Below are 21,466 nucleotides of genomic sequence, written 5' to 3'. Positions count from 1 at the left end.
AAAATGAACACTCAAAATACTTATAAAATAAATCTGTTAGGTTTAACCCTTTGCAGGCCTAACTTGGTTGGCTAAAAAAAGGAACAATTTTAAAATTGCTTTCAACACTCTTCCCATCCAGAAAATTCCAAATTTTACAACTACATACATTAATTTCTAAACACTTCTAAAACTTTTCATTGAAAACTTTTTCCACTTAATAGAAGTTATCAATAAACAGACATGCTTTTGCAAACTTTTCAGAAAACTCTTCCCATCAAAAGAATGTCAAAGTTTTAAATTTGTCAACTACATTTCAAATGTTCGCGGAAATGATTCTTAAAACGAAAAATTTTATATTTAACCACGTTTTAGAAAACTAATCCCAATATTTTTAACTCTTCCCAGCCCTCAGAGTATTAGTGTTAGATTTGACAACTTGTTTACAACTCTTCCCACCCTTCGAAGTTTCAAATTTGACAACTACATATCAAATGTTCTCTGAAATGATTCTTCAAACGAAAAATTTTACATTTTTACTTTTTTTAAAAACTCTTCCCAGCCCTCAAGGTTTAGAATTTTCTTCAAACCAAAAAAAAATATTTAAACATGTTTTTGTGAAATCTTTCCACTTTTTCAAAATTCTTTCCACCCCACAATGTTTGAAATTTGACATCTACATTTACATTTTTCTCTGAAATAATTTAAACATGTTTTTGAAAACTATTCCCACTTTTTTAGAATTCTTCATAATAATTCTACAAACTATGTATTTTTCATTCTAAAAAATGTTCACAAAATTTAAATCAATTTTAAACAAATTAAATTGAATAAGTCCCAAAAATTAAAAACTCAATAAAAAAATTCAATTAAAATAAATTAAATATTAATCTAATATTCAAAATTGCAACTAAATAACATTAAAACTGAAAAACAAATCACTTCAATGGGTTTTTGGAAACTGTTCCAACTTTTTTAAAACTCTTCCCACCCCTGAAAATGTCATATTCGACAAAAATATTAATATGTTCATTTCTAAATTCCTAAAACTGAAAAATAAATCACTTCAGTGGGTTTTTGGAAACTGTTCCCACTTTTTTAAAACTCTTCCCACTTCTGAAAATGTCAGATTTAAAAAAAAACATTAATATGTTCATTTCTAAAATCGTGAAACTGAAAAATAAATCACTTCAATGGGTTTTTGGAAACTGTTCCCACTCTTTTATACTCTTCCCACCCCTCAAAATGCAAGATTTGACAAAAAAATCATTTATATGTACATTTCTAATATGTACAATTCCTAAAACTGAAAATAAATCACTTAAATAGGTTTTTAATTTTATAAACTCTTCCCAGCCATCAAAAAGTCAGATTTGACAAAAAAAATGAATACTTACATTCTAAAATTCCTAAAACTGAGAAATAAATCATTTAAAAGGGGTTTTTAAAACTGTTCCCACTTTTTTTAACTCTTCCCAGCCCTCAAAATATCAGATTTGAAAACGAAAACACTTCAGTAGGACTTTTGAAACTGTTCTCATATTTCTTAACTCTTCCCACTCCTGAAAATGTCAGATTTGAAAAAAAACATTAATATGTTCATTTCTAAATTCCTGAAACTGAAAAATAAATCAATTCTAAGGGGTTTTGGAAACTGTTCTCATTTTTCCTAAACTCTTCCCAGCCCTCAAAATATCAGATTTGACAACAGAATTGATATATTGATTCCCATCAACTATAGTTTTCTTTTTAAATAAACAATAAACTATTTTCATCGCAAAATTTTGATAATAAAATTCTCAACAATTTAAAACACAGAAAAAATTATGACTAAAATATTTTCAAACAAATGCATGTTTGAAATCAGATTTGTATTTTATTATTTATTTTATTTGGTTTCATAAATATTTTAGTTGGTTTTAAATTTGATGGTTAACAATGCTAACAACTTTTTTTAATAATGAGAAACGTCTATTTGTTTTGTAAATATTTTAACATAATGTACTTAAAATCAAGCACGTTTTCATTTTGTGATACATTTTTATAATATTCAAAATAATAGACAACACTTGTACATAACAAAATATTTTCTTTATTAAAATTTTGTTTGAATTTTTTTTATAAACTCAAACAATTTTTTAAATTATTGAAAAAATGTTTGTTTACTTTGAAACAAAAACAAATTTATAGTGAATTTTGACAAACAGCTGTAAAATAAAAATAAATTATACATATATTTTGAAAAAAAATATTTACATATGTACACAATTTTTAAGTTTTGGTCGTCATGAAACAGACTAGGAGTTCAAGGGCTCAATAACTCCTCACGTTTCAAGATTGGTAAGTATGTATGAACTTAAAATTCTTTATTATATCATTGTTAAACATTCCGGTATAATTGCAGACGTTGTTAGCTTCCTATGACAGAAATTTGGGAGAATACGACATAATTGGTAAGACGATTGATTTTCATTAAGATGAATGTGAAAACTGGTTTATCTTCCCACAGGTGAACAATATCCATATAACTTGGATTCCCGTTTGCTGGATAGTCCGTAAGTGGGAGAAACTAGTTCATATTTTATATGACAGTATTTTCTATAGAAAATATTGTGTATAACAGTATTTTCTTTAGAAACTATTATATATAACAGTATTTTCTTTAGAAAATATTGTATATAACAGTATTTTCTTTAGAAAATATTGTGTATAACAGTATTTTTATATAGAAAATATTGTCTATAGCAGTATTTTATATAGAAAATATTGTGTATAATAGTATTTTCTTTAGAAAATATTGTGTATAAAGTATTTTCTTTATAAACTATTGTGTATAACAGTGTTTTTCTATAGAAAATATTGTGTATAACAGTATTTTATATAGAAAATATTGTGTATAACAGTATTTTCTTTAGAAACTATTGTGTAAAACAGTATTTTCTTTAGAAAATATTGTGTATATCAGTAGTTTATATAGAAAATATTGTTTATAATATTATATTATAATATATAATTAAAATATTTATTGATTTTGAATTTAAATGTTATTAATATTTTAATTGATTTAATAAAAAATATTGTTTGAATATCTAGTCAAAACCAATTATTTGTTTCTATGGTTTTATTAAAAATATTGTTTGATTTTATGTGGAATTTCATATAAATGTTTCATTGATAGTTAAAATATTTTAATAAGAAAAAAAAAATTTTTTTTTCAATAAAATATTTACAAATTTTGTTGTTTGATTTTGTGATTTTTGTGATAGGTCCCATTTCAATAAAATATTCAATTGACTTTATGAATTTTGTGATTGGATTTGAATTTTTGTTTTTTCTGTGAACATAATTCTCAACAAATAAACACATAAAATATTAAAAATGTTACTGAATTTAACATTAAGATTTTTTAAATTTCAATTTTGTGGTGAATTGTTTTAAATGTTTTCCATTTTTTCTTCAATTTGTTTCTCTTTTGATAATTTGAATGAGCTTCGTTCACATTCGTATAATGTTTGTACATCCGAATAGTCGATCACTTTCGGCCTCTGGTGGCAATGAATGCCGGCTACTGATTTAAATCATTCTAAAGCTTATTTAAGATTTAAAACATATTTGAAAACTTAAATTCAGTATTTTAAGGGTTAATTTATATCATCAAACTTTAAGCAGGGAGAAATGGGCGCCAGTGATTAAGATGGTTAAGGAAAAAGAAGAAATGTTTGGTTTAATGCTAATGAACATGAGATGACATTAAATATAATGTTCCTGCAGCAAAATAAAAATAAAGAAAAAATACACACAGAACCTTAATAAAACATATAACAATTAAAATGTTTTTTGTTGGTCCCTCAGCTAAACAAATATTTAAAGGAAATAAAAATAAATCGTTTTAGATTTACACCAATCTTAATTTTTCAAAAATGTTGTATTTTTTTTTCATAATCGCAACACGCCAAGTAATCTTGGTGCCAAAGTGTTGCTGTGTGTGTTTGTGTTAAAATGTTCAAGTTAAATGACAAACTCTTTGTGACATGCTGTTGTCACATTGCATGTCAAAAACAGCTTTTGACAACTAAACAAAAAGCGAAAACTTTTCAGCCAATAGCAGTGATTAGTAGTGTCACTGATGGTGTCATTGTATTGTTTAAACAAATAATAATAAAAAAACAAATAAAAATAAAATTGTGGAAAAAATTGCATGTGATATTTATCACTTTTTGTGCACATACCAGTACAAAATAGAAAAAAAATAAATAATTTTTTCAGATCGTTTTTTTTACAAACACACTTTTAACAGAAATTATATGAAGTTCCTAACTAGTATGTGGCTTTTGGTTTAGACATTGACATCATAGCTACAAACACAAACACTCATATTTCATAGTTTATTTATTTATTTGTAGCATTTCTAAGAGTTTTTTTATGAATACAGCAATGTTTGATTAAAATATTTCATACCACACTGTAGTAGACTTAGAGGAAGAAACAAAAAAATTGTCATATTTATTGTGTCTTTTTATGTTTTTCTTTCCTTTTTTTATTTATTTACTTTATGTTATGACAATAAACGTTGACATTAATGTCATTTGTTTTCACATCCACAGTGCGGGAATTAAAGAAATACGTTGAGTGTCAAGAGCATTCATCCATCATCATTCAAACCAAAGAATTTCACACTTTTATTGTCAATATTTTGTTTTGTAAAACAAATGAAGTGATGTAAAGATTTTTAGAACAATCTTAATTAGTTCTATTGAAAATTAAGTGAGAGTGAGGTAAAAGTGAAATTTGAAAACTGGAAACTATTGTCATAGAGAAATACACATAGAGCTGAAACTAGAAAAAAACTCAAACAAAATTATTACTTGAAATAATCACACATACAAGTATTGTTTTCACACAAATTTTGTTTTTTTTACTAATACATGATCAACACATAGGTTTTTGACAATTGAGTTAGGTCTATGTCAGCTGAGTTTCCAATCTATGTGAATTTATCTATGACTATTGTCTAGTTCAAATATAGAGAAAGTTGTTAAACAAAAGTATTTATTTAATTTCGGATTTCTTGGAGGAACTGTGTGACCAATTCGACATTGAACTAGAGGGCATACAAAGTCCATTATCATGTGTCAATATGTATTAATATCTAGAATGTAGTCTTTATAAGCGAAAGCTCGAAATCAAAAATCTTTTAGACTTAATTAAGACAACCCTCTTTAAAATAAAGTGGTTGATAATACAGTGACAACTTTTCCAAATACATATTCATTTAATAGGCAAACAAAAATAAAAATAAATTTTTATTTTTTATGGTGTATGATTTAAAAATTCGGGATTTACAGGAGATGGTGTATCTTTTAAAAGCAGTTTCTGTTTTTAATAACTTATATGTCATTTTGAAGGATACATATCTGTCATTTAATCTCACTTAGTTATTGAACATTTTACGTGTGTTTTGTTTTTGTTAAAATTTTTGTTACAATAACAAAACACATGTAAAATTTACACTCAAAAATTACAACTCAAACGCACTTACAATTTTCTGAAAATAAGCGTTTTCACTTAATTGTGAATAAATTCGAAAATAATCCATCGATTTTTATGATCGATATCTCATTATGTTCCTATTACATGTGGCTTGCGATAAAGCAACAAATCTAAACAATTTCTGCCGTTTTCGATTTTTCATGATTTTTTCAAAACAAAAAAATTTGAAATATTTTCACATAAAAAATATATTTTTTGCTTCAATTTGTTATTAAACTCCGAAACTACTGAGCCGATTAAAAAGCAATATATATGTGAAAATTTGTACATAGCATGGGGAAAATGTTTTCAAAATTCAATCAATCGAAAGAAGAACATTAACTACTAGGGTATTCGAATTATTCGATTTTTCTCTTGTTCGAATAAAACGAATAATTCGAATAAGAGATTTTAACTTGTTCGAATAATTCGATCACACGTTTAAAATTAATCGAATTATTCGAATAATTAAAACTTTTTTAAAAAAGTAAAGAATGAAGTTTTGATGACGGTTTTTTAATATTTTATTGTTAAAGAAAAAAAGTTAACAATTCAAGTATTGATAATGTTAAGAAACATTCTAAAACAAAGTTCATCATTAAATTTTCAACAGAAATATTCTGTTCAGATTAACTCCCGAACAATCTACAAAAAAATTGACTAGCAAACCCTTCAGTTTCCGTTTTAGAGCTATGCTTTAAAGCTAGTTGGATATGATCCTGAATTCAAATACAATATAAACGTATTAAGAACTTTTTTATGTCGTTCATTAATTCGGGTTTTAAATTGAGTAACTAATTCTTTAGTAAATTAATTATTCACTATTTCTAAATTATTTATAACAAATTGTATTATACATCAAGCTCTATCAACGTTGCCGAATCTTTGCTTAATAAAGTGGTCTTGGGGAATTACACAATAAAGGGACTCTGTCCAAAGTTTGATATCATTGTCAGTGAACGTGGCTAATTTGAAGTCAGGCAGTGCATATTTGACGCATTTACAAATACGCAAAAAGTTTATTACCATGTTAGACAAAGATCTTCAACGATGTTCAAAATCATGTATAAGACGAACTCCATGCTTTTCTTGCAACAAAGCGTTAATTTGCAATATTTGTGTTTATCATTCGATTTATTAAATATTTTGCAACACTTACGTACTCGGTTAATAACATCACTTACTTATATACATATATTTTAATATCATGGTCTTCATCTATTTCAATGTAATCATTATAAATGTCATCCTCAATAACACTTTCGACGACCGTTTCAAAATCACATTCAACTCCACTTTAATCTTATTTAAAATTTTGATCATTAATTGCGATTCTTCTAATATTTCGCCAGCTAAATAACAAATATTTTATTCCGTACCCTTTATTTTCATTGGTTGAAGTCCTTAGTTAAAAATTTTGAAAAATTTGTTTTTAGAATTGTAACTTCTTGCAGTAATATTTATATATGTATGTGTAGAAGGAGCTATCGGAACACTCATCTATAGTGATCGAAAGTCCCTTTGTCTTTAGTTATTTGTCGAATTTCAGAAACAATAAAATTTTTGTGAGTCATTATTACTTATTTAAATTTGAAATTATGAAAAATTTTAAGCAATTTAATAAATTTAAATATATATTAACATTTATTCGTTTTATTCGATTATTCTACATAAAATTGTTCGAATTATTCGTTATTCGAAAATGGCCATTTTTAAATTGTTCGAATAATTATTCGTAAGAAATTATTCGATTAATCGAACGATCATTAGTCGAATGAATACCCTATTAACTACTCAATTTTATGTATATAAAAAAAAAGTTAAATTTTTATGAAAATGAGCGAATTCACTTAATTTTGAATAAATTCAAAAAGAATCAATCGATTTTTATCTTCGATATCACATTTTGTTGCTATTTTATGCGGCTTTGTGATAAAACAGCAAATCAAAACAATTTCTGCCTTTTTCGATTTTTTATGATTTTTTCAAAACAAAAATTTATATAGTGGTTAGTCTTTTTTTCCTGTTGACCTTTGATATTAATAAATTTGTTGTTTATTAAAAAAAAAAGGAATTTCAAGAAAATCGGGAAATATTTGGATCCGTTATTAGCAAAAAAGCAATTGTGGTAGGTAAATAAAATAAAAAAATAAAATTAACCCGAATTTTTTTTTCATCAAAAAATTTTTTTTTTCATAAATTCTTTTTCCAAAAAAATTAATTAAAGAAATTTAAAAAAAAAAATGTTGAAAAAACTTTTTTAAAAAAAAAAATTAATTAATAAAATCAATTTGGAAAAAAAAAATTTTTTTAAAAAATTTTAAAACATTAAAAAAAAAAATTTGAAAAAAATAAAAATATTTTTAAGTATAATTTGGTGAAGGGTATATAAGAATATAGCTCTCTTACTTGTTTTTATTTAAAATTTTTTTAAATTTTAAATTTTTTTTAAAAAATAAAAATTTTTTTGTTTTCTCAATTTTTTTTTTGGAGAAAAAAAATTCGGGTTAAAAAATATTTTTTCGGATTATGACCCATTGTAGGTCCGACTTAATATGGTCTTATATACGTCGTTGCAAAAGTCTTTGAAATATCTATCATTAGATATCCTATTGTCTATATCTTTATATATATATAATTACTACTGTGTTAGTAACTGAACTCCTCCTTAACGGCTGGGCCGATTTAGATGAAATTTGTTGTGTGTGTATGAGTGGGTCCCTGGATGGTTTAGATTCACAATTGACCTATATAGGAACAATGGGCATGGCACCTCCCATACAAAGTAAAAATTTATTATTGCATATCTGGAGTACTATTCAAACTTTGTGTGAGCTATGGCAGAACAACGTTTGCCGGGACAGCTAGTTGTCTATATTAATGTCTAGTAAAAAAAATAATTTTTTACTAATATTCACCACTTAGGTTTTTGACAACTGACAGCTGAGGTCTTTGACAGGAGAGTTTCCGCTGTATGTCTATTGTCTATGTTTAAAAGTTTCCATTGTTTGGCCAATGCTAAGAAATGTTTTCAAAATAAGTTTCCATTGTATAGTGACTCAGTGTAATTGCTAAATATGTTAAATATCTTAAACGTTTAATATTACTTGTTAAAAATATTTATTTATTTGATAAAACTGTTTCCTAGTAGGCATAATATAACAGTTCCTTTCCACTTAATTATGACTGTGAAAAAGGTTTTTAAACTAATAAAACTCTATTTTCTTGAAATAGTTAAGAATTATTTTCCTGCAAAACCGCTAAGATCCGTTGTTAAGCCATAAAAATGGCTAACATAATTCTAATTTACTAAAGATTTATGACAGCATGTGCTAGCTTAAAATCTTATTACATATTTTTTTCGGAAAACAATATAATTATCATTATTGTTATGATTTCGTTATGCTTAGCAAGTATAAATAATTATGTTAAAAAAAAAACTATGGGTGATTATGAGTTGCACAGTCATCGTTTTAATTTAATATAGCATAAACCATATGTTATCATTTACTTTTAAATACTTTAAGTAAAATCCAAAACAAAACAACATAACTACACCATCCTCGTCGTTGTCGTTTCCCCATCACTACTTTTTATTCAGCCATGTGTACAACCCATACAGACATTGACTACGTTTTACGGCAGAGGTTTTTTTATCATGCATTTTTTTGTGAAAAGTTGCTGACCTTCACAGTGTGGCCCAGTGAATACAACAACAACAACAAAAATAATATGATAAAAGAAAAACAAAAACAAATCACTAAAGAACTTTTTTTTTCTGTACATAATATTGATGATGGAAGCTTCTGCTTGTTTAAAAAACCGTCTATAAAGTCTATACAATTTACATTCTTTTGTTGTTGTTGTTTGTGTTTGCACTCCTCTGCTGCTAATGCTACTGCTGTTGTTGTTCTGATTGTTATTAGTTGTTGCTGCACCTGTTTGACAACATTATGATTTTTCTACCCATTGTTGTTGTCGTTGCTGTTGCTTACAACAATATGCAGTTGATGAGCCATAAACAGCAGCAGCAATAATTGCTGTCGAGAGCAAAAGAGATTATAAAAGTTTTGTTTGCTGGTGGTGGTAGTAGTAATGCAGTTTGTTTTTGTGCACGAGTTTGTGTGCAGTATTCGTCATAGTAGCCAATACATTCGTGTTGTTTTGATTTGTTTCGTGAGATTATTGTTTAATGTTGTTTTTGTTTTGCTGTTAAATTTGTCGGTTTTTTGTTTGTCTCGCTCATTAGGGTTGGTATATTTATGTATTGAAATGGTACTAAAATTAAAAGTCTACTTTTCAACATGAGTTGTTAAAGCTATAGCGATGTCCTTCTGTGAGTTAAAATCAACATTCCGAAGCTCCCAAATAAGTTACGAACATGAAAGATGCATCAATTTATCGATTAGTACAAATATGGTCCAAACTTTAAATTCTATGGAGAGGTTTATTAAAAAATTTAAGTAAAATTCTGAATTTTTTAGATGTTTCTCCATATAAATAATGATTACTCAAAACAGGTTAGTCCGATATTATTAAACTAAACTTAGAAAAATTTAAATTTTCATAACCTTTGATCCGTTCATATATTGCGTTTTAAAATGAATCAAAAAATATATTTTTACGTGAAAATATAATATTTTTTTTTTAAAAAAACTAATGAAAAATCGAAAACGGCAGAAATTCAGATTCAGGTTTATTGCTTTGTCGCAAAGCCACATATAATAGCAACAAAGTGAGATATCTATAATAAAAATCGAATCATTCTTTTCGAATTTATTCACAATTAAGTGAATTTGCACATTTTCACAAAATTTAATGTTTTTTCTAAGTTGAGTTATCATTTCTTATGTCTAGAAAAACGTATTTTTTAAAAAAAATCTATCAATAGAATTGAAAATTTTACCATTTTTGTACTTAGGTTGCCATGATGCATCAAATCTATGTATATAGTGGTTAGTCAAGCTTTTTTTTGCTGTTGACCTATATTATCAGACTGTTTAGGCGCTATGCTTCTTTTGACTAGTTACGGAACTAGTTCGTTTGGAACAATTAACAGTTATCTCGAATTTATACAAATAATTTATTGAAAACAAGATGAATAGTTTCAAATTTAAACTTTTACCACTATTTTCAACAACATTTGCTTTTTTTCAAACCATTTATACAAAAAGTACTATATGTAGCCCTTTGTATGTTTAAAAGTACCAAAAGAATCCAATAGCATTAGCCATTCCTATCTCTTAAACAAAAAAAGTGAAATGATTTTTGTTGTTCTCTAGATTTCTTTTCATTTATATTGTTTTTGTTTAATGATTAATTTTTTGTTTAATTTCTAATTTGTTCATCTTTCTAAGGTGTAAAATTTTTAATCTAAACCTCAAATTTAATAACAATAGCAATAAATAAAGGAAATAATGATGAATCTTTTCCAATCTAGATTATTAATTTTTTATTTTCAAACTTCAAATCTTATTTGGATGATTAAGAAAACTGTTCTTTTGTATTGCAACATTTCAAATACACATTTGTTAGGTTTTCTATGTCTTTTGATACAATCTGTAAGAAAAATGTGTAATAATTTTCTATTTTAATTATATTTATAGCTCTTATAAAGTTACTTTTGATAAAATAAAAATAAATTCTTTATTTAAAACGGAATTTTTCAAGTCTCCATTAACGACTTTGTTTAAAACAACTTAAAGATAAGAAACAGTAGTAGTCTCACCGGCTTTTAAAATAAACTATGACTCATGGCCACAAACTAAAGGCCAGCGAAAAATTTCAAGCCTCTGTGGTATTTTTAAAGCACCAACAAAGTATTTTTGTATTTTTTCATTTTGTAAAATAAAATCCTTTTAAATTTTTTCCACTTAATTAGTTTAAAAGCTGTCAAATTCAGCTAGTAAGAAAAAAAAAGTTCACTAAACTTTTTATTTACTTAATAAACATAAATTTGAAAACAGTTTTTTATTTAGATAAAAATAACGAACGGCCTTGTCAATAAATATTTGTGTGTTAAACCTTTACTATTTTATTCGTATACTTTAGTATTGAAATTCAAAACATAAAGTAGCTTAAATATTTGTTTAAATTGTTTATAATTTGTGCTTAAGTTGAACAAATTATTTATATTTTATTTTATTTATACCAGGTTTAATGAACTTAATTGTTGAAATAAGAAATTATTTTGCCAGCTTTTTTTTAATTTTATTGCATTTTAAATTAAAAATCATTGAACTTATTGTTACAGTATTGTAGAGATAAAGAAAAATTTATAAATACTTTAAAGAAAATCATTATCTATGGTGCAGTCACTGACATAGGTCAATGACGAGGTCAAAAATACAAAAAAAAATACATTTCTGACCCTTGATTGATAGATGAACTTTATCGATATCTGTTTGTAAGTCTGTTCGTTTATCTGTCTGATGAAATAAGTTTATCGAAGGCCCTAAACAACTTCAGAATATGTATGATTGGAAATCGAAAGTCTAAACCACAAGCCAGGTCAAAGCTCAAATTTTTAATACATATTTATTATTTTTCTTACAATATTTTTAATAAAACTTCAGAATGTCATTAACCTGGTTTTTCAGAAATAGAAATTGTATAATTTTCTATAGAAATTTTATGTTATCGATAAATTTTCTATAGAAATTTTATGTTATCGATAAATTTTCTATAGAAATTTTATGTTATCGATAAATTTTCTATAGAAATTTTATGTTATCGATAAATTTTCTATAGAAATTTTATGTTATCGATAAATTTTCTATAGAAATTTTATGTTATCGATAAATTTTCTATAGAAATTTTATGTTATCGATAAATTTTCTATAGAAATTTTATGTTATCGATAAATTTTCTATAGAAATTTTATGTTATCGATAAATTTTCTATAGAAATTTTATGTTATCGATAAATTTTCTATAGAAATTTTATGTTATCGATAAATTTTCTATAGAAATTTTATGTTATCGATAAATTTTCTATAGAAATTTTATGTTATCGATAAATTTTCTATAGAAATTTTATGTTATCGATAAATTTTCTATAGAAATTTTATGTTATCGATAAATTTTCTATAGAAATTTTATGTTATCGATAAATTTTCTATAGAAATTTTATGTTATCGATCAATTTTCTATAGAAATTGTATGTTATCGATCAATTTTCTATAGAAATTGTATGTTATCGATCAATTTTCTATAGAAATTGTATGTTATCGATCAATTTTCTATAGAAATTGTATATTATCGATAAATTTTCTATAAAAATGTTATGTTATCGATAAGTTTTCTATAGAAAGTTTGTGTTATCGATAAATGTATTTTCGAAATTTACTGTTATCGATACATTTGCTTTGGAAATTTATTATAATCGATAAATTTTCTTTAGAAATTTATTGTTATCGATATTTGCTATCGGTAATTTTTCCAAAAAATTTGTATGTTATTGATAAATTGTCTCTAGAAAATAAATGTTACCGACAAATTTCCTTGAATAAATATCAGACAGAACTTCACAGTTGGTTTAGAAAAAAATTTAACTTATAAAAAACGTTACCAATATTCATTATTCAAACCACTAAAAACAATATTTTATCTAGATTTTACAGTTCTAAAGTAAATTTAAATTATTTTTCATATTAAAGCATTTTACACCCCCTCTGCCTACTAGCATGGTCTGCATTTTTTTGTAAATCAACCACATTTATTTTTTCATAAGCCAAGTTTTTGTTAACCAAAGTGTGATTTTAACCTAAACCACAACAATTTCAAACAAAAAAAGTAAAACTAAAATAAAACATAATAATAAAAACAACAACATTAAGAGAAACATAAGAAAACCTTAAAGGCGCACATGCCTGCCTGTTTGGCTAGCTGAGCCTCTATCATGTAGACTTCAGCATAAACAGAATGTAAGCCACAAACTAACAGAGACTTGAACATAAAAGGCGCTTAAAGCTAAAGCTCTGTTGTGTTTGCTGCTCCTGCCTTGTAGTTTTGTTGTTGCTGTTGTCTGTGTTTTTTTGTGTATGTAAAATTGCTACAATTCTTGCATATTTTTTGAGGCCCGTTTTTTGTTGGGAGTTTGTGTGAGTAAAAAGTGTATGCAAGTGAGTGTGTTTGTGGAGTTGTGTTATTATTAGTTTTTTTACGATTAGTATTATTGCAAACGACTTGAAGTATTGTAGAGCCACGAGCTAGAAGGATAAGGAAGGGGCTTATTGGGGGAGGGTGCAGAAGGTGTGTTCGGTTGTTGTTTGTTAATAACTGACAGACTGGCAAGTCCGCATTCTTTTAAAGGTTGCCAACTTTAAAAATCAAAAAAAGGCCTGCTTGCCTTGCAACTCTTAACTTGTTACAATTCTTTTTTATTATTATTGCTGTTGTTGCTGTTTTGTTTTTGGTTTATAAGTAAATTAAGTGTGTGTATATGCATTTGTTGTTGCTAAGATTCTGATTGTGGTTACGTTCGTTTTCTTTCTGGGCATTCTTTTGCAACAAAAACGCATTCAAACTCCACTCACATACTCTCACAGATACAGAAATGTAGGCGTGCAGTTTGCACAAAATAACTGCAACAACAACAGCAAAAAGTAGCCGGCTTTTGCATTTTTTGCTTGCTCTCTTATGGCTTAGTTCTGGATTTTTTTGTTTGCTATTTTTTATTGGTATTTGACTAAGTTGCAAACAGGGATGGAAATTTTTAAGAATTCTACTAATTATAGGTTTAATTGATGATAGACAAGTATGCTAAGGAGTTTGAAAACCCATTTTAAATTAAAATTTGTTTTAGTAAAACTTAAAGAAAGCTAAAAAAAAACTTTATAATCTTTTTTAAAGAAACAATTGTTTTTTTTTTAAATCGATTTTTTTCAAATAATTTTTGTCGAAAATTTTCTTTGAAAATTTTATGTTATCGAAAAATTGTCTTTGAAGATATTCTGTTATCGATAAATTTACTTTGGGAATTTTAATTTATCGATAAATTTCCTTTGAAATTTCATGTTATCGATAATGTTTTTTTGAAATTCTATGTGACCGATCATTTTTTATTGGAAATTTTATGTTATCGAAAAATATTCTTTGCACATGTACAGTTGTCGATAAATTAACTTTGGAAATTTTATGTTATCGATACATTTTCTTGGGAAATTTTATGTTATCGAAATATTGTCTTTGATTATGTTCGATAAATTTACTTTGGACATTATATGTTCTTTTGAAATTTCATGTTATCGATCATTTTTTTTTTTGGCAATTTTAATTCATTGATAAACTTTTTTTGAAAATTTGTACAGTTATCGATAAATTTTCTTTGGAAATTTTATGTTATCGATACATTTTCATGGGAAATTTTATGTTATCGAAATATTTTCTGGGATTATGTTCTGTTATCGATAAATTTTCTTTGGAAATTTTATGTTATCGTTAAATTTTTTTTGAAATTTTTTGTTATCGATAAATTTTCTGTTGAAATTAATTGTTATCGATAAATTTTCTTTAGAAATTTTATGTTATCGATAAATTTATTTTGGAAAATTTAAGTTATGGATAAATTTTCTTTTAAAATTTCATGTTATCATAAATTTTCTTTGGAAATTTTAAGTTATCGATAATTTTTCTTTGGAAATATCATGGCATCATAAATTTTATGGCACCGATAAATTTTCTTTGGAAATTTTAAGTTATCGGTGAATTTTCTTTGGAAATTTCATGTTATCGATAAATTTTCTTTGAAAATTTTAAGTTATCGATCATTTTATTTTGGAAATTTTAAGTTATCGATAAATTTTCTTTGGGAATTTTAGTTATCGGGAAATATTCTTTGGATATTTCATGTTATAGATAAATATTCCTCGGAAATTTTATGTTGTCGATAAATCTTTATTGGAAATATCATGATATCGATAATTTCTTTTCGGAAATTTTATGTTAACGATAATTTTTTTATAGAAATTTTATCTTGTCTATAATTTTTTTATGGAAATTTTATCTAATCGATAAATTTTCAGTACAAATTTCATGTTATCAATAAATTTTCTTTGAAAATTTCATGTTATCGATAAATTTTCTTTCGAAATTTTATGTTATCGATAAATCTTTATTGGAAATTTCATGATATCGATAATTTCTTTTGGGAAATTTTATGTTATCGATAAATTTTCTATTGAAATTTTATGTAATCGATCAATTTTCATTGGAAATTTTAAGTTATCGATAATTTTTTTGTTGAAATTTTATGATATCGATAAATTTTTCTGGGAAATATTATTTTATCGATTTTTTAACAAATATGGTTTTTATAAAAAATATCAAATGTTCAAAGAAATTAGTTTTAAAATTATAAAATTCCTTTAATAAAGACTAAAATCAAATTTCTTTCGTTACTGTGACGAATTGAATTATCTAAAAGTTTTATAAAAATACTTTTCTTTACCAAAATGCTGGTACATTTTCCAAATTTTATTAAGTCCTTTGTTTGGTACCATTTGCTCATGTCCATTTTCCATACCTGTCTGGCAATTTATGTTAGGAATTTGTTATTATTGGTCTATGTTTCGTTATTTTTCTAGTTTTTGTTGCCTTTTTCACTCCTTATTTTTTAATTTTTTTTTTTTGTGTGGCCTGCTGTCTCATGCATAAGGCATTTAATTTTTCTCGTATATAATTGATAAATGCTTTAAGACATTTAGAGCAGCTCCTGGATATTACAAAAATATTTTTTTCTCAACATTCGTTAGCTTTAAAATGGGCTTGTTAAGTTTTGTGTCATTTTTTTCCTTTTCTATTTAGAATTTCTTGCCAATTGCTGTACATAATATAATAATGGCCAGGTTTTGTGGAAATATTTTGAAAGGATTGTTTTTTATGGTTTTTTAATTAATTTAAAATGATTTTTATAGGTTCTGGGAAGATTTAAAGATCGTAAGATAAATGAATTCATATGTAGATCTATTAAGCAAAATATGGGAAGAAGAAAAAACCTAAGCATTTAAAATGATTTTAATGTGACCACAGTAATTAAATGACAGTTGATTGGAAACCAAAAAAAAAGAAGAAAATTATGGAATTTTTGCAAAATTTATTTTCTCTTCTAGTTGTTTTAATTTAGAAAAAGATAAAAAAAATTAACATTAGAATAATGAAAAGTCCCTTTTTGTATGATTTCTATCTCAAACTGTCTATTCGTTTTGAATACATAGATTTTTTTTACCATTTTTCTCCAATATTTTTTTCACCAAATATAGTTTTTCACCAAACATTTTATAAATACTTTTTTTGAGGTATACTTTGGCGAAGGGTATCTAAGTTACATATTTTGCTCACAACTCCAAAAATCTTTTTTATATATTTCTTTCGTTAAACCTTTAATTTATGTTAAATTATACCGAAACTACACATGTTTTGATTATCATTTATAATTACACTGATCAAAAAAACCTTATACGATTCAAAATAAACACGCAAATATTTGGTTGTTTATAATGAAATTTCCTATAATTAAGGAGTGAGATCGAAAAATTCTTAACACACGTTTTTCATTACATTTTTTAACCCAAGTATTATTTGAATTTTTTTTTGATCAAGTTACCTTTGAAAAACATGTCAGTTATTATGTGTAATGTCAATTATATTAATTTTTTTGTTAATCTGATTAAAATGAGTGACCAGAAAAAAGTGCGTACTGAAATTATTAAATATTTTCAACAAAACCCAACTTGGTCTTACAAAAAGTTGGCCAAGCATACAAAGGTCTGCCGTCAAACTGTTTCCAATGTTATTAAACAGTACCGGGAGAACTTGTCAGTTGATAGAAAACCTGGTTCAGGTAGAAGGAATGGTCCACATGATGTTTCTAAAGCCAAAAAAATAGAACGCATTTTCAAAAGAGCTCCCAACACATCCGGTAGGAAAGCAGCCCGGTTAGCTCAGTGCTCGGACTATTTGGTACGAAAAGTTAAAGCTAATGCAGGTTTAAAAACATACAAGGCTCAAAAAGTTCCTGACAGGAACGCTACTAAAAATTTAGAGGCCAAAAACAGAGCACGGAAATTGAAGTCAAGTTTTATAAAAAAATATTCTTGCTGCATAATGGATGACGAAACGTATGTTCTGGCAGATTTTTCGCAACTTCCAGGTCAAAAATTTTATGTTGCTGATGCTCGAGGGAATGTTGAAGAAAAGTTTAGGACCCAAAAGCAGACAAAATTTCCCAGAAAGTTCTTGGTATGGCAAGCAATATGCAGTTGCGGCAAAAGAAGCCACTCATTTGTTACAACGGGCTCTATAAATACCGAAATTTACATCAAGGAATGTTTACAAAAAAGGCTGCTTCCATTCATAAGACTTCATAATGTGTCCACTTATTTTTGGCCTGACTTGGCATCCTGTCACTATGGCAAACAAGCCCTTGAGTGGTACAAGAACAATAATGTGGTATTTGTACCAAGAGAGGCAAATCCTCCAAACTGCCCGGAGCTAAGGCCAGTGGAGAGATATTGGGCTCTTGTTAAAAGAGAATTGAAGAGTACAAAAAAGGTGTCCAAAAGTGTGGTAGATTTTAAACGGAGATGGACTACATGTTCGAGCAAAGTGACAGAAAGCACTATAAAAACGTTAATGGAAGGGTTTCCGAAAAAGGTTCAAAATTTCATCACTAGTGATTAAAACTATAAAAATAATTTTTTTTGTAAATTGTAATAATAATTTCAATCAAATAAAAAAAAATTAAAGCTGTAAGTTTAGTGGTTTCTTTTTTATAAACATATATGTATGTTAAGAATTTTTCGATCTCACTCCTTATATGAATAAAAAAAAAATATGGAAAAAATTTCTTTAGGCGGTTTGAAATCACATTCAAAACTATTACATACGAATACATTTATTTGATTTTCGTAATTTCAAAACCTATTTAATAATGTTAACAACTAATTGTTAATTTATACACTTGAAATAGAAAACAAATAATTTAAAAAAAAGTAATACTAGATGCAATATATGTAGTTTATTGCCACTTTAAAGCAGCCACTAGAGCAAATAATTGCCAAAATGGAAAAAAATGTAGCAAGTAGTAATAAATAACCACAAATCGAAATGGAAATTGAGAGGAGGAAGAGATAAAAAAAATCAAAGTTTTCGCTTTATAAAACTCAAATTATGGTAAAATAGTTGTGGTCAACATATTACAAATTTCCATGAAGTGTAACGGTCAACTTGATTTTTTTCTTTCTTTTTCTTACAGTCATCTAGCTTTTATGGCAAATTGTTATACCGGGTGACTTACATTTTTTATTTCAAACCGTTTTTTTTTTAATGGCCCACAATTACAAATTATAATTATTTTTTATTTTCATACTTTCTTATTAACTAAACAAACTAAACCAATGTGAAGATTTTTTATTATTTCAGTTAATTTTTTTATTTTTTCTAAATAAAACTAATGTGAGAAATTTAATTTTTTATGCAAATTTTTTTGCCAGACTGGTTTATTACTTGTTAATGAAATTATTTCAGAGTATTAACCAAATTTTGCAATATTTTTTTAGATAACAAGTATTTGTGGGAACAGTTTTTTTGAAATAATTTATTTGAACTAGATTTAAATTTGCGAAATTTAGAATTATAGCTGTTTTATTTGCTCTTATTCATTTGAAAGAGTATTGTTCGGCATAAAGAGAATATGGATCATTTATTATAAAAACTTATTTTGCATTTTCTTTGTCTGTTGTAATCTCATTAGCTATTTATAGTATTTTTCTTCCTTATTTGATATTTTTTATAAACTTCGTTGACATTCGTATTGTTTACAGCTAACTAAACGATCATGTTCGGGTCCTGCTAGCTTTGAGTGCCAATCACTGTTATACAGAGTCTAACAGATGTTGCTAAGCCAATGTTATAATTTAACCTATACTTCTAATTAAACCTATATAATATTCATAATTATTTTGCTTTTAAAATAGATCGTTCAATGGTTTTGCGAAATAATGATGTGGAAATTTATTTTGAATATTATAAAACTTTATAAAATAGAATTGTATTGCATTGTATTGCTTTTAACAAATCAATCTAAATATTTTGGCAATAGGTTATTAAAAACTCATTAGATTGTTAAATAAACCTTCAACCAAAAATATATTCATATAATTTTGCATTTATATTTGCAATTAACACCTGCAGTTAAGCAAAAAATAAAAATAAAACTGAAAAATATAAGAAAAATAAAACTAAAAGTAACAAGAAAACATTCTTTAGCGTAATAAATATTAAAATAACACCACAGACAAGCTGATAAACAAATAACTAATAGTTAAAATATATTTTAGCAAACCAAAAAAAAAAATCGAAAAACTCTATTGAAAATGTCATGTTAAATTACACAAACACTATAATTATTTAACAGACAATAAATTTTAAATTCTGAATTTGCTTATTTTACAAAACACACAAACATTATCTTTAATTATAGCAATTTATTTCTTAAGTAATTATTTTATATTTTCCTCTCTTTTCAGATTATGTTTTCCATACAACAATTTCGCAACATCTTAAAGCTTTACTAAGTTCTGTGAGAACTTTTGCTTAAATATTAGAAGCATGCGCCTTTTTAAGACGCGCAAATCCATAGATACTTCACAGAATCCTTTGTCATTGGAAAACCACAGCAACAACCACTTAACCGTAGCAACATGTGCCTCGAAATTTACCAAATCAATAAGTGGTTCTTCAACCATTTCCTCGTCTTTGCCCGATTTGCACGATAATTCGCCCGTTATGATTTTAAGTTGTACCAATTTAAGTACCAGCGGTTTACCGCCTACTTCTTTGCAGCCCAACAGCAATAATGTGGTTACTGTGAGCTCAGCTCATACCACGCCCCCGAAAAGTAATGACTCCATATCACCTCAACAATGTTCTACACCCGGTATCCACTATCAGCCCATACAAAATGTTACCTATCCCAATAGTGGCAGACAGACACCATCCGCTTTATCGGTGGCCTCTCTAAATGATGCTGTCCTGCAAAGACCCGCCAGTGTTCACATTTTTAATCACAAGGCCAATTCGTTGTTGATCAATTATGGTGGGAGTAGTAATGATATTACGGGGCCGAATGGCCAATACCAAAAGTATTCACAAAGTACAAATAATGGCACCCTATCAAGAGGTTTGTTGGGACAACATCATCGCAATACCTCCTCGTCTAGCAGTTGTATATATGAAAAGTCAAATGGTGGTGGGGCAAGAAATATTGGTGGTAGTCTGAATATAACTCCAAATGGTTGCAGCAGCCAGCAAAGTAATTCTTTGTCTTTAATGGGATCGAATGGTAAGTTTGACGAAGTATTTTTAAATATTAAAAAGCTTAAATTATTTGTAAGCAAAACAATTTCATTTAAGAAATATTTTTTATATCGAGAACTAAACTCAAAAAAGCTTAAGTACACAAAACTTTATGGGAAAAGCTTAAACGATTGTTAAATAGCTTTTTAATTAAATGGTGCTAAGATCTTTATCGCCAATAAACGAAATTCGTACAATACTACTAATTTTGCCCAATATATTCAAATTTAAAGATATAACAACAATTTGTCTTTTAAAATGGAAAATATTTTTAGGTAAAGAAAATTTAAAAAATAAAAAAGTTAAACATTTTTTTTTAATTTTCTTTTCAAATTTTTTTTTTCTTTTTTAGTGAAAAAAAATGGCAACAATTTTTTTTCAAAATTTTTTTTTTTAATTTATTTTTAAAAAACGTTTACGGAAAGCACTATGGGCGCTAAAAATAGGGTACTTTGCAATTTTTTGTTTCCCATTCGATTTCAACGGTTTTTATATTTTTGGAAAGCGCTCGGCTAGGTCTTGAATTTGGCATTTAAAAATTTAAATTTAATAATTTACCGTACCTTGGTCCGCTTTTTTAAAAATATAGAGCGTAATTTTGG

At 26.4% G+C, this 21,466-nt stretch overlaps 1 protein-coding gene across 1 annotated transcript in view; it reads left to right on the top strand.

Annotated features, from left to right (window-relative positions):
- The window catches only part of a (arc), a 138,122-nt gene that overhangs the window by 91,276 nt on the left and 25,380 nt on the right, over window positions 1-21,466 (top strand). Inside the window, exon 3 of the mRNA XM_065514150.1 lies at window positions 20,036-20,850. Within this exon, the coding sequence (XP_065370222.1) occupies window positions 20,118-20,850 (733 nt within the window). The 5' untranslated portion in view covers window positions 20,036-20,117. The remainder of the gene's footprint in view (window positions 1-20,035; window positions 20,851-21,466) is intronic.

This window comes from Calliphora vicina, chromosome 5 (genome assembly GCF_958450345.1).
Source record: "Calliphora vicina chromosome 5, idCalVici1.1, whole genome shotgun sequence".
NCBI lineage: Eukaryota > Metazoa > Arthropoda > Insecta > Diptera > Calliphoridae > Calliphora > Calliphora vicina.
This window is presented reverse-complemented; position numbering and strand designations above follow the sequence as displayed.